A 13,842-nucleotide genomic window follows, 5' to 3' on the forward strand; every position below is an offset into this window, starting at 1 on the left:
AAGTGGCTGCTCTGACATGGAAGAGAACTTTGTTTATATGTGGGGACTCGGAAAATAACAGATTGCACATCCTGAAGTAAAATGGGGGAAGCTGTTTGTAGGTTGTAATTTAGCTTCCAAGAACTTCAATTCCAGATGCTAATGGGTAAAATTGTCTGAGGGGAGCTATAAAGGCTTTTTTGAATATAGCTTTCGATATGATCGGCCTCTGTGTGTTCCTCTTGTTTAAAGCATAGTTTCTCCTAGACTATTCTTTGCACTTGAGAGACTTCTGTCTGGGAAGAATCCTGGATGAATTTAAATATATGCATTTTAAGTAACTTCTTTTACCAGAGGAACATTTTAGTCTCACGAATCAGCTGATCACAGTAGAAACTCTGAAAAGGAGAGTGATATTTTCGTGTGTTTTTACAAATCATGTGTCGTCTTTCATAGATTTACTCAGAATATTAGTCTGAATGTCCAAGTACTAATCAGAGATAATTAAATGTGCAAATGAGGATTTGGTTGATTCTGAAATTTGGGATCCTGCAGGTTCACAAAAGAACCGTAATATAATTTAAACAATAAAGATTTTAGAAACATACTGACATATTATGCATACCATTCATTTTAGCTGAGGCTTTTTAAACAAATCATTCTTAATCATTTTAAACTATCATTGATTTAAAACAAAAACACTTCAGTGGTGGCATATCACAATTTTCATCTTTAGACTCATGACTCGGGTGTGTGGTGGTTTTTTTTTATTTTTATTTATTTATTTTTTTTTTTAATTACTATCTAATTCTCTCTTTCGGCACTATTATACGTGGTGGTTCAATGAAAAGGTCACAGTTCTGGTTTCCACTGACCAGCTTTCATGTTAAAATCCAAGTTAGTATGCTTTATTTCCAAATGGTAGTTCAGAAAGGTTAAGGGGAACACCTTATCTGAAATCACTAACTTGTAATGTTTCTATCTTTTAAAAAGATTTAAATAGCTTACTCTTTTTTTTTTTTTTTTTTTTTTTTTCTGGTTTTGTTTTAGGTGAAATTGTGGTAAATGAAGTCAATTTTGTGAGAAAATGTATTGCAACAGATACAAGTCAGTATGATCTCTGGGGGAAGTTGGTTTGCAGTAACTTCAAGATTTCATTTATTACGGATGATCCCATGCCACTTCAGGTTTGTTTCTCTCAAAATTGATAATCCTATTGATCATAAATCATGATGTAACACAATGGATTCGGTTAAACCACAATAAATTCCTCAAATAATTAAGAGGTCTAACCTCATTCTATAAAACAAAGGAAGTTCAAATATCCATCCTGAATTATTGGTGTGCCAATCCTTAATTTGCCGTATTGTATCTACAGATTGTAAGTTTTTGACATCAGAGTATTATTTTCCACATCATTTGAACTACAGAATCAAAGCAGTACAGCGAGCTACTGTTTGCAGGAGGGTGTTTTGGGAAATGCTGTTAAAAAGCCAAACACTTTACTATTCGTTGGAAAATATAATGGAACACCCTACTGAATTCTGAGAATTCCAAGTTTCCTTTACGTAGATATAAGCACCAATTCAGCAAAATCTTTAATATGTGCCCAACTCCTATTGAAGTCAGTGAGGGAGAGGAAAGATGCCAGTGAAATTATCATATTTAGTATAGAGGCAGCAATATATAACAATTAAGGCTGGTTGATCATAATAACAGAAAAGGGGGAAAAGCATGGCAAAACATGCAAAAGTCATAAACTTAGTTTAATTTGTAAACATCTTGGCAAATAACATTTTTAACTCCGTTTTAACAACCTTTATTGTATTATCATTTATACTTATTTTTCAATAAAAATTTCGTAATCATTTACAACTTTTTTTAAAAGTACTCAATTGCCTGCCTGGACACGTATTTAACTACATTAGTGAAAATACTGAAGGAGTCTTGCTCAGTAGTGGCTAGTTGGGTGACAAAGGCCATGGCTTTTATGAAAAAGCAAATTTATTGTATTCATATTGTGTCATGTTAATCATAACTGTAACAACCTTAAAGTTTAATATAATTCTATTCCATGATATTCAGTGTCTTTGGAAACCAATAATAGATAAGGCTTCAAAGGCATATTACTTTTAAATTAATATGTTAAATTAGCATTATATTTCCTTATCAAATGCATTTTTTGTCTTTCTGTCTTTTCGTCTGCTGTCATTTTTCTCATTCTTTCCTACAAAAACCCACAATACGGTATGTTAGATATGAAGTGATCCAATAATATTTCTCTGATCTCTTCAAGTGGTCTGAGTTTAAACTAAATTTGTAAACTATAAAAATTACACTCCTTTGCACGCTTATACTCTTTGTAGCTCCTACACTTGTAAAATAGTACATGACTATAGTAGCAGATGCCTAATTGCAGCATATATAATTGTTTTGGGCTCAGAGTACTGTTTTTGAAGTTTCCAACCTGGGGTCTGTAACTGCTCTGAGGAGCACTCCTCCACACTTAATCTATTTTGTTACTTCTGGTGTTATAAAAAGGAATCTTTGACTCTGCTCGTGGAAGGTGACACGCATTTTTCTTTTCATAGTTGCAGTAATGGTTTTTCATCTTAAATTGCAGTAAGTTTGAAGCTGAAATGATTCATGATTAGGCTAGAAAACTCCAAGGAAATATTGTCTGTTAAACTTTCTTTCTATAGAATCCACATTGTTTTTATTTGAGAAATATCTGTCAGTGTTCTCTCTAAATTGTGTTGTAAAATACATGCTAAAAACAATACTGCTGTAAAGTTCCTGTTATTTATCATGAGTTTGTCTCTGTTCCAGAAATTCCATTATAAAAACCTCCTCCTTGGTGAACATGATGTGCCGCTAACATGTATTGAACAAGTTGTCACAGGTATGGAAAAGTCATTTAAGTATGGTGAAAAGCTTAAAACATGAGTTTGTATGTTAAAGTTAAAATTATTAGCTGCTATCTATATTAAGGCACAATCGTGCACAGTTAAGGTTGAATTTCATTAGTCTTTCTATGAAGTACCTAAATTAATTTAAATTTGTAACAAGTCAGAAAAGCAATCAAAAGACTGGGTAAAATTCAAATCAGAAATTTTGCAAGACTTGCATTAAACTTGATTTTGATGTGCTTTTTAAAGTATGTGAGATTACAATTCTGAATCCATAATTGTTCAAGAAACAGTGCCTTTTTAACAACTATTGGTTTTCCATTTAATTTTTAACTGTTTTACATATAATTGAACATCTCTTCCACCTTAAGATTTTAAATTGAAAAAAGATTACCAATGATTATAAGAATTACAATTATTTATAGGTGGTATTCCCACCACCAAGCCAATTGGGCCATAAACAACAAAATATTGCAGTTCTGATTTTAAGGTGATCTTGTTTCTCTAACTTTATAGTGCCTTTTAAACACATCATTAATCAGCAACCTCTGCAAGTGAATTTCTGTCTTCTGCCAGAAAGTATGCCAGGGTGTGTGGTGTTCCTGATTTTGAAGCTGTAAATTTGAAGCAAATTAAGTGGAATCTATTAGTTAAGTTTAAAATTACAAAGAAACTTTCCTCCAGTTTTGGAGGACCAGCTTTTGGACCTTAGTGATCCAGCATAAGCTCCCATAGTATTTATTAAGATTGTCAAAATTATAGGATGAGCAGCTTTATACCGATACTCCCATCTATCTCATTGGACCTTGCCTGTTGTCTCCACTGGGTAAGATAGAATTTTGATAAACCAACGCCATCATAACAAAGCTCCTGATGAGGCTATTCTCTCTGCAGACAATTATAAAGGCTGTATTGTTTGGTGGGCCTTGGTATTAGCAATTATTAATATAAATATTATATTTATAATATTAATTTGTATTAATATAAATAATAGAGGCTATTTTCCTGCAGGCTGGTTCACTGGTGTTATTTTTCCACTATATAGAAAAGGTGACAGAAATTATCCTGGGAATTACTGAGCAATTAATCTCTCAGATGGTTTTAAAAATCTATCCCAGATATTGGAGATTAGTGGATTGCATGGAGAGTTGTAATCTATTTGCATGGGAGCAAGCCGCTTTCAGGAATGGATGCGCCACGATTGATTGATTTGCCCATACTCATTTGTCCCAAGGAAATAAAATAAGAGGTGGTCTCTGTCAATTTGAAATTGGCTTTTGATTCCATTAACAGAGGTCATCTCTGGGAGAAATTTGCAAGGGTTGGCATAGATTCCTAATCCTCCATAGCCAAACAGTGGATAGTATTAGGATGGAGTGAAGAGGTGAGCTACTTGACCCTATTTCTATCACAAGGGGCATCCGCAGGGCTATGTTGTCCTCTTTCCTTTTTAACTGAATTAGGTTGTGATGGGTTTAGAAGGGGTGCTGTATTTCCTGTCCAAAATTTTGGACAGATTAGTGTCCGTCTGTTTACACAGGAGTCAGGGTTTTATTATTATTGTTGTTAGTGAAATGCCTAAAAAGTGACCAAGGCTGAGCAAGCAAGTTTTAAGAGGCAAAGATCAAATTGTATATAATCCCAGTAATGATGCTTCATTAGTCAATCATTTAGAAATGACCTTGCTAGGAGAGAACTCATGCTGAACAACCTGGGAGGCAAGATGGGTTGCTGAGAGGTGCCATATATGAAATCCTTTGTTTGTGGAATGTAATTATTCATCACCAATGGTCATTTGGACATAGGGGAAATGAGGATAACAGCTATAAGTCAATTTTGTTTGGAGAGCTAGACATTTGATCATAATGTGACTCACAAGGAGCAGCATCTGTTCTACTCAAACAATATTAATTTTTACAGTATTGGTATCATCTGTATGTAACTAACAGTATTTTTCTTTAAGTGTATACTCTATACTTGATCTTTAACAATTTTTTGTTTTTTGTTTTAGTAAATGACACAAAGAGGAAACAGAAGGTCCTTGGTCCCAACCAGAAACTTAAATTTAATCCAACAGAATTAATTATTTATTGCAAAGATTTCCGTATTGTCCGATTTCGTTTTGATGAAGCAGGCCCTGAGAGTGCAAAAAAGGTATTAAAAACATGCAGTTTTTCCTTAAACTTCCTTATTGTGTTGGGGTTCCTGCAGTGCCAGCTCTGGCATTATGGACTTTCTCTTTTTTTTTAAGCTCTTAATAGAGATTAAAGAAGACTAATTAATTCAGTCTCACCAATTAAAAACTACCTTTTAGTCTTTCTAAAATGCAGATATGTAATAGTGTTTTAAGATAACTTGGTTACAGAAAATCATCTCAGGATGAACTGAGAATCTTTTCTAGTACAGATGAGGTAAATGCCTAAACATTGATGTAACAGAAGATGTTGTTGTATAGTGTATTTTCACTAATACATCAGGAAAATACGTATGTAGATATTTGAATGCTTCTAGATTAAAGGCGCTAGTGTCTGAAGTATGTTCACTTAAGAGGTGCAGTGCAGGAAGTGTTTTTATTTTCCCAGTATACACCAACTTTGTTCTGGAAAGCCCTCACTGTCATCAAGTGTGCTAATTATAATAGTGATGTGCTTTGATGTGATTACCTATTCACTAGAAAATGGAACTCGTTTAAATATGCCACTAGACAACTTTTGGATATTAATTGTTTTCGCCATTGTGAGAGGTCAAATTCAGACCCGTGACCCAAAGGTGAAAGGCCAGTTACCAGTTTCCTGCATCATCAAAACTTAAAGCATGGTGTTTAGACCTCACGTAGATGCATATTTATACATCTGCTTTATATGTTCCTTTCCAGATGTGCACTCATAAATCTCCTATTGTGTGTACACATAGCTAAATGTGTAGTTAGTCACGTGCATGCGCAAATTGGAAATTTGAGCAAATGTTTTCTAATATGCACTTGCATTGTGTGCCTACAGTTGTGTAATTTCCACCCCAGGTAAGTGTACTCTTTCAGTGCATTAGTGAAATCAAATCTGTTCTACTTTAAAAACTGACGGCAGACTTAGGGAACCAGTGTTTTAAAGGTTGGTTTAAAACTTCCAAGGCTGCAGTCAAATGATATATTTGAACTACATATCCCACTGCATAGATTGTGTTACGGCTGAAAATGGAAAATGTTAGGTACTTCCAAGTGTGTAGTGGAAATTTTTAACCTAAAGTTACCCAAAGGTTAGAATGCTGAAATTTAAATATGCCTCCTGGAATCTGGGCAAGTATTTTCTGGCAAATGCTTGGAGTTCCAAATTTGTCAAAAATTCCAAGTGAATGTTTGGAATTTAGTAAAGGCTGAACAACAAGACCATTCGTTGGCACTTCCTGATACATTGGTGCTGGGCTTTTTAAATTCTGGGAAGACCGATGTAGAAAAGGAATCTGATTCCTTCAGGGGGGAATGTAAAAGCTATAAAATCCTAGATCCAAAACAGATTAGATAGTTTATTAGCTGTGTTCCTATTTTCAGTGTTTAGAAGGGAATTTCCTGACCTGCAAACTGGTTTGTACTCCTCAAACAAGCAACTTAGACTGTTGATATTTCCGATGATGTAGACTTTCCTGCTTCTCCCATTGAATTCTTCTCTGGCTCGCTGCACCTTTCTTTTTTAAACAGGAAAATAAATGCAACTTGTACAAGTAGCATATTCTATCTGGCATCACCACTTTTATATGCCTAGTTAGTTGGCACTAACAAAATAAACCAACCAACAGGTTCTTTTAACCAATAAAGAATTGGGAATGTTCAATAGCTGTATTTGATGAGCAGAAACTCGGTTTACAGAACCATTTCTGCTCATTGGTCTGGACTGGAGGCATATGGTATTTTGAATATATAAATGCTATGTAAATATACATTGTTATAAAGGATGGTGCCTGTGATCTCTAAGTGAGTAAACTTTCAAATTTCAGATATTAGAATGTGTTCGTTGGAGGGAATGGGGAAAAAACAGTTACTGCAAATCTGAACTTTTTAATTATGTGAATGCTGTGCACCTACATAATTTTGAAGAGTAAAGTACATTCAGGTGGTGGTAGCACCTTTCCTTCACTGGAGGGCAAAATGACAAAAAATCAACTTTCTGGCTAATGCAGAATGATAAGAACACTTTACATATGTAACTGAAGTTTTGGTCCAGTCAGGATTTTGTTTAATTAGATTATTTTAGGATGTAGCTTAATCAGAAGAAGGAACCTATGATATCTTGGATCAGATGCTTCTGTCCCAAGATGTTTAGCTTACATCTTTCAGATCTGTGCTGTGGCATGCTTTTTTATCTGGCTTCAGTTTCTTCCCTACTCACTTTTTCAGCAGTGAGTAAGAGACTGTTTTGTCTATTGGTGAATCTTTGTGAGGGGAGCCTAGCCAGCCTTTTTACACCTACAATTTTGAGGACTCCTTTAATATTACTTGTGCACTGTCCATGCAACATTAATTGTGGATACAAAATTATGTCTACAATTCTGCCTACAATTTGTGGGTGCAAAAAAGGAGGGCCACATCTTTAAAAATCCGGGTCTTCTGAATTCTACTGGGAGAAAATCTTATCGAGTTTTCTTTGGCTCAAAGGTGGCATAGTGTATTTTAAGCTACATAAAGTTCTAGAGAAATTCCAACTTTTCCCCTGGGAAAAATCAAAATATGTATGTCTCTGCTATACCATTTTTTGCCTAATTAATTTGTGTGCCACTTCTTGTGCTAGGTTATGAACTATTCATGAAAACTATGAGCTGCATGGAATTGTATATTTATAAATCCCTCCTAGGGCTTGTGGATTGAACAATTTAAATTAAAGGATGTCTATTTCAAATATTGGGTAATGAGACTGTAAAGCTCAGCAGTTGGGTCATGAACTGTGAATTGGTTGGACTAATTCAACTGAAGACAAATGTGAGAGATTTATAACAGAAAAAGGTGGCCCCAGATAGCATTTTTTTCCTTTCTTGACAGTTCAAAATAATTGGGAAGAAAAGTCAGATAGTAGAACTGACCCTGACCCATTGTTACAGATTCTGTTTCATTGTCTGAGACAGTCTCCATTTAAAATCAGAAGCCTACCAATGAAGCAGTTGTAGTGACTGAACTTTAGTGATTTATAAATCAGATCCCAAACATGACATTTAATTTGGAAAATTTGCATAACTGAACTTGGCTGTGCAAGTCAGAGCAGAGGAATTCCCCTTGGGCTCGCAGAGTGAGCATGATCTCCTTAGGACAGTGTTCCTCTGTGTCATGAATGAAGTCACTGTTGAAGCAAAACAAAGACACTTACCTTTTCACTGTGTCTGTAGAAGACCTTGAGATATCTAAACATAGTAAACATCAAAAAACGTATTCACTGCTGGAAACCGGGACAACTTAAGTGTTGCACTCTGCAAACTGAGACTGTGTCTTACTTTGAAAAGCAGGTATTTAGAAAAACTTAAATAGAATTATTTAAAAAACTAGCTTTGAATTCCCCTTAACCTTTTCACATATTTGGTGTTTGGAGGCCTGATACTGTATACACCTGTAAAGAAGAGTAATTTGAGTCATGTGAGTAGTCCCTTGAAATGAATGGGACTATTTCTCTGAGTCAGGTTGTGCGTCAGTGTTTGCAGGCTTGGGCCAAAGAACATGGTCTATCCCTAAGGAGAGTGAGCTTAGGGGATATTTTTCTGGGGGAGGGAGAGGAGGAAGAATAGGCTCTAGTAGCAAAGCCATTTGTTAGTTTTCCAACACTTATGAGACCTTCAGGAACTGATAGTACTGATCTGTGTCTAAAATGGAAAAAAAAAAAGTTTGAAGCTATTGTAGCCAACATAGGGGACATATAGTTGATTATTTGACTGTATTCATAAACAAATATGCTGTGTTAATGATATTGATACAACTTTAAAAGCTCATTTTTTCTGATTTTCCCCACATACACCCCATACCCAAACTGCTCAGAAAAACTTTACCTGAGGATGCCAGAATGTTTGAAATTTCAGGAGGATTAATTTATTTTGGGCGAAATTACTATGAAGGAGTTTGAAAATCAGGATTATAATAAGAAGCTAGCTTCAGTCTTAACTATGGAACAGCAGCCAATGTGCTTCTTAAATGCTCCCTTGCACTCTTAAGTTGCATGTCTGTTTGAAGGGGCATGATATAGATACAAGGTTGGGCTACTGAATCATAGGGGAAATCGCCAGACCCATCATTATTTTACAATTTGATTCAGCGGTTTTGCCCTTAAATTAAAGCTGAGAAGCCTCCAAAAGAAGAAAAACCAGATGGGTGGTGGGAGGAAGGGGAAGTAGGAGTAAGAGGGTTAGGGGAAGGCTTAAGCCAGGAAACTTGAAAAGAGAAGTAATGGCTATTTTTACAGTTTAAATTAAAATTCTTGCTTTTCATTAAATTCAGTTATGATTAAATGTGGTAATAATCAAAAAGGACTGCTATCTTCTGGCCATTATAGCAGCTGGCAGGGCCGGCTCCAGGCACCAGGCAACCAAGCATGTGCTTGGGGCGGCACCTGGTAAGGGGCGGCCAATCTTGGGGTGGTGGGGGGCAATGCGGCGGGGGGGGGGTCCCGCCGCGCGGCGCTCGGGAGGGGGTGTTTGGCGGTGCGACGCTCAGCAGGGGGTGTTTGGTGGTGCTCCATGCGGGGGGTGGGGGCAGCTTCAGCAGTGCAGTGCAGTGGGGGGCGGAGGTGTTCGGCGGCGTGGCACTCGGTGGGGATTTCGGCGGCGCGGCACTCCACGGGGGGCGGGGGCTGTTTGGCAGCGCTCCGCGCGGGGGGTGTGCCAAACTGTTTGGTCAAACTGCCAAATAAGACTGACCAGGGATGCATCATTCTGGGATATTATCACTTCTTTGGTGGCTGCAAGATTTTGCCTTTGGCATGTTGCCTGACAATGCATGTGGGACTTGGCAGTACAAAAGAGTGGCGCACGCCCTGTAGTGTCCTACTGCCTAAATATATCTGCAATTTCTCGGTCTTTCCAGTCTCCAACGCCCACATCTCCATTCCTCTGAGAAGCCTTTTTAAAATGTGTAGGGTGTATGAGATCTATATTATATACACAGTCACATAATTAAACCGGGAAAAGAAGAAAAAGTAATCCAGGCCGAGTCCTTATTCCTGTCCAATCAAACCCAACTCTTCCCCCCACAAGTCATAAATATTTTTAGGGGCATCAGGGGAGGGGAGACACTTCATTTTTGTTTTCAGTTGTCACCTTCTGTACACGGTGATGGTATTGCAGAGACCCAACATTTCTTAACCTCTCAGGCCCCAGCATTATCCTCTTTCAGTTCTTTATTTTTCATTTGAAATGCCTTTAAATAAGCTCTTTAAACAGCTTCTTTTTTTTACTGCGTTAGTTTTATCCTCTGCTACTTGTTGTCGCTTCTCCTGATTACTCCTGCGGGCAATCTGCGCCAAAAAATTAAAAATTCTGTGCCAAAATTCTACACACCGTATTCTAAAATTCTGCAATTTTTATTTGTCAAAATAACACTGCATAATCACGCCAGTTTCAATTATTTTGGTAATTTATTTCATAATACCTGTCAGCAAGTATGTCTGTAACAATACAGACACTCAAAAATTCCCCCAGGAGTAGAGTTAAAGAAACCCCTATGACAACCCAGTTCCTGTTTCTCTGCCCCCTTCCACCGGCAGAGCACAGCCAGGGGCCAGACACTTGCAACACCTCCCACCCAGAGCCCAGCTGTAGGCCTCCCTGGCCCAGATACCCACACCCCCTCCCCTGCCAGAGCCCAGCCATGGGGGGGGCCCCCCTTGCCCAGACACTTGCCCCCTACTGCCCCAGAGCCCAGGGATCCAGAAGGAGGAACAGCCTGATGCTCAGTCCCAGGCTTGCACAGTTTCCTGTGTGCCACCCTCTCCTTCCCTCAAGGCATGCTGGGAACTGCAGCTGCCGGGAACCCTCTCGCTCCCTCCCACTCCTCCCAGCAGTGTCTTCTGAGTGTGATCTGGGCTCTGCCAGGTCCAGCAGCCACTAGTGGCGGCTAGCAGCACTGCAGGCCATTTCTGTGAGGGAAAGGAAATTCTGCATGCACAACATTCATTTCTGCAAAATTCTGCATTGCGTAGTGACGCAGAATTCCCCCAGGAATACCTGATGTACATCAGACAGTTCATAGTCAGTGGGCTTGTATGACCGGCTCACACAAAAGGTGACTGAGCACACTCTAATTGTTTGTTGCACAAATCATGAAATTAGCTATCTGTCAGATTCAGTAATACAAAAGGTATGATCTTTGTTGGGACCTCCAAGGCATGTATGTCTTTAGAGTCTTTGGAGACATGGGCACCTGGAGTGATTTCTCAAAATGAAACTCAGTTAAGTAAATTAAAAAAAAAATCTGTATTTTAGTGTTTCTCTTAGGGCCTAGTAGAAAATACTGTGCAATTCAATAATTTAACATGCTTGCATAAACAAAGATTCTGAAATGAGAAAAAAGCACAACTTAATCTTCAGTGTGTAGAAATAGTTAGATCTTACCTGTTATCTACACTATCAGTATTGTTACACACAAATCAAATAAATGCTGTATATAATTGGCCTTTATGGGTATGTCTACACTGCAATAAAACAGATGTGACTGGCCTGTGTCAGCTGACTTGGGCTCAGGCTGCAGGGTTATAAAATTGCAGTGTGGACGTCCCCTCGTAGGGTCCAAGAGCCCAGGTTCCAGCCCAAGCCCAGCATTTGCACTGCAATTTTATAGCCCTACAGTCTGAGCCCCAGGAAGCTATGTGGGTGTCTTATTGCAGTGTAGACCTATCCTACGAGTTACTGAAAAAATAACCGTCTTGACCCCAACACACAGGCTACATCTACACTCCAAGCTAGGGGTGTGATTCCAGCTCATGTAGACGTTCTCATGTTAGGTATCATCTGTGTGTTGGGGTCAAGAGGGTTATTTTTTCATTGTGCCAGAAGAGTATTTGCAAATATGGAACATTAATAAACTGTATTCATGGAACTTGATTCAGTCCTTGTTACATGCCTTTCCATCGGCAAACCTCTACCTGGAGGGGACAGTTGCAGTGCCATGGGGGGCCTGCATCCTGCTAGGGTGGTGGGAGGGTTGCAGTGAAAACATCACCTGCGTTTCCAAGATGTGGTATTGCTCTTGGGGCAACGCTGGTACAGGGAGATGCAATTTGCACAGTGAGCATTGATAGGGGTAATTAAGTCCCACTGTTTTTACTTTGTATTTAACAATGTCTCCTCTAAATGAAAACTGTTCTCCTGTTTTTTAAATGATGTTTCTGAATATCCTTGGTTTTGCACAATTGCAATTGGCAAAAATACTGAACGTTTATCAGTTTGATACAAGAACATTTCCTGTAAAACATGTTTGTCTTCCAGTTTGAGCTTTCAGCTTCTGGCTGCATTCTGCTGAGATCTATGAAATTTGCTTGTCTTTAAAGTCCCAGACAGTAAAGCTACTGTATGGAGTTGCAAAGTCAGGAATAAATAGAACACAAATACGGCTTTAGTGCTTGTTAGCAAATAAATTGTTGTTTGACAGGCTGCGTTTAATTTCACTGGTCTAAAATTCCAATTGAAGATTGTAGCAGAACAAAATGTCAGTATTTATATTGAAGAAAGAAAGGCCATGACTCTACACTATGATCAGCACAGGTGGACTACTGCACCTGGGAGACACTTTATTCGCTTCATTGGGGATCTCTATTGATGCAACAGTTCCCCTGTTCAGATCCACAATGCAGAATCTGGGCCTGAATTGGCAGTTGCTGTTTTATGTGTTACAGTTGTTTGCTTCACGGTATATGAAAACTGAATTAAATCTTATCTAATTTTAATAAAAATTTCAGCTTTTAGGTTTTGCATGTGTTCCAGAGGGAAATTAAAGGTGATTTTTAAAGATTGTTTATATATGTATTCATAGTGATTTGGGATCTTAAATAATTGCTTTTGTTTTCAACTAAAAAATTACAAGAACATTTGTTTACGTGTTAAAACAGAATTAGACAAAGCACTAGAAAAAATGCATACATAACAGCCTTACAGAGAGCTGGATCATATATGTGACCTAAATCATTTTCCACTCTTTCTGTGATTCTGCATTAAAATGAAGATTTTGAAAAGGGTGCCCCTCCTCCACTTATTTCTCAAGTTCAAAGTCTAGTAGAGCTGTGGTGCAAGTGAAGTTTCCTTTTCGCAGTGAAGGCCAGTGCCACCTAAAATAATGCCGGAAGGCGCTGTTTCAGGTACGGTAATTTGTGGTGATATCACAAAATCCTGAACTCAAAACTTGGCAGGCAAATGGCGAAGGAGCCAGGTTTCAAATACTTGATTTTAAAATTAGCTGTTTTCAATTTTGTGCTTTGAAACTATATCCTTTTCTTTGCTTGCTGTTCAACTCTCGAATCTTGATCAGACTATTACATCTAGGGGGCTTTCACTCTTCTCGCAGAAGTGTGTATTAGGAGTAACTCCACTGAGTTCAGTGGAGTTACACTGGTGTAAAACTGATTAATAAATTAGAGAATTAAGCCCAGCATCTGTACATTTGCAAACCTCTGTTCTTGTTTTAGTGCAATAGATTGATTAAAGTGGTCCTCTTAATAGGATAAGAAGGTACTCATTATGTTACAGAAATTAGGTAGCTGGAAATAGCAACAGTATAAGAAGCTCTTTCTGAAGTAAAGAAGTCTGATATGACAACGAATACTTACCTTGCCAGTCATGTTGATTTTCAGCTAAGATTTGTATGGTAAAACATAAAGTATATCAAAATTTCACATGCATGACTTCTTGCAATTCAAATGGAGGTATCTGTTTTTTGTGATAGCTAATGGCCTTTCCTACTCTTGGAACTCTGTGAAATAGCTGAAATAGTTTTCTAAAT

General features: G+C 37.9%; 1 protein-coding gene across 1 annotated transcript in view; it reads left to right on the forward strand.

Annotated features, from left to right (window-relative positions):
- MTMR10 (myotubularin related protein 10) overlaps positions 1 to 13,842 on the forward strand; it is a 58,659-nt gene that overhangs the window by 24,717 nt on the left and 20,100 nt on the right. Inside the window, exons 3-5 of the mRNA XM_034784158.1 lie at positions 1,030 to 1,166; positions 2,809 to 2,881; positions 4,900 to 5,042. Coding sequence (XP_034640049.1) covers positions 1,030 to 1,166; positions 2,809 to 2,881; positions 4,900 to 5,042 — 353 coding nt within the window. The remainder of the gene's footprint in view (positions 1 to 1,029; positions 1,167 to 2,808; positions 2,882 to 4,899; positions 5,043 to 13,842) is intronic.

The sequence above is a fragment of the Trachemys scripta genome, chromosome 10 (genome assembly GCF_013100865.1).
Source record: "Trachemys scripta elegans isolate TJP31775 chromosome 10, CAS_Tse_1.0, whole genome shotgun sequence".
Taxonomy (NCBI): domain Eukaryota; kingdom Metazoa; phylum Chordata; order Testudines; family Emydidae; genus Trachemys; species Trachemys scripta.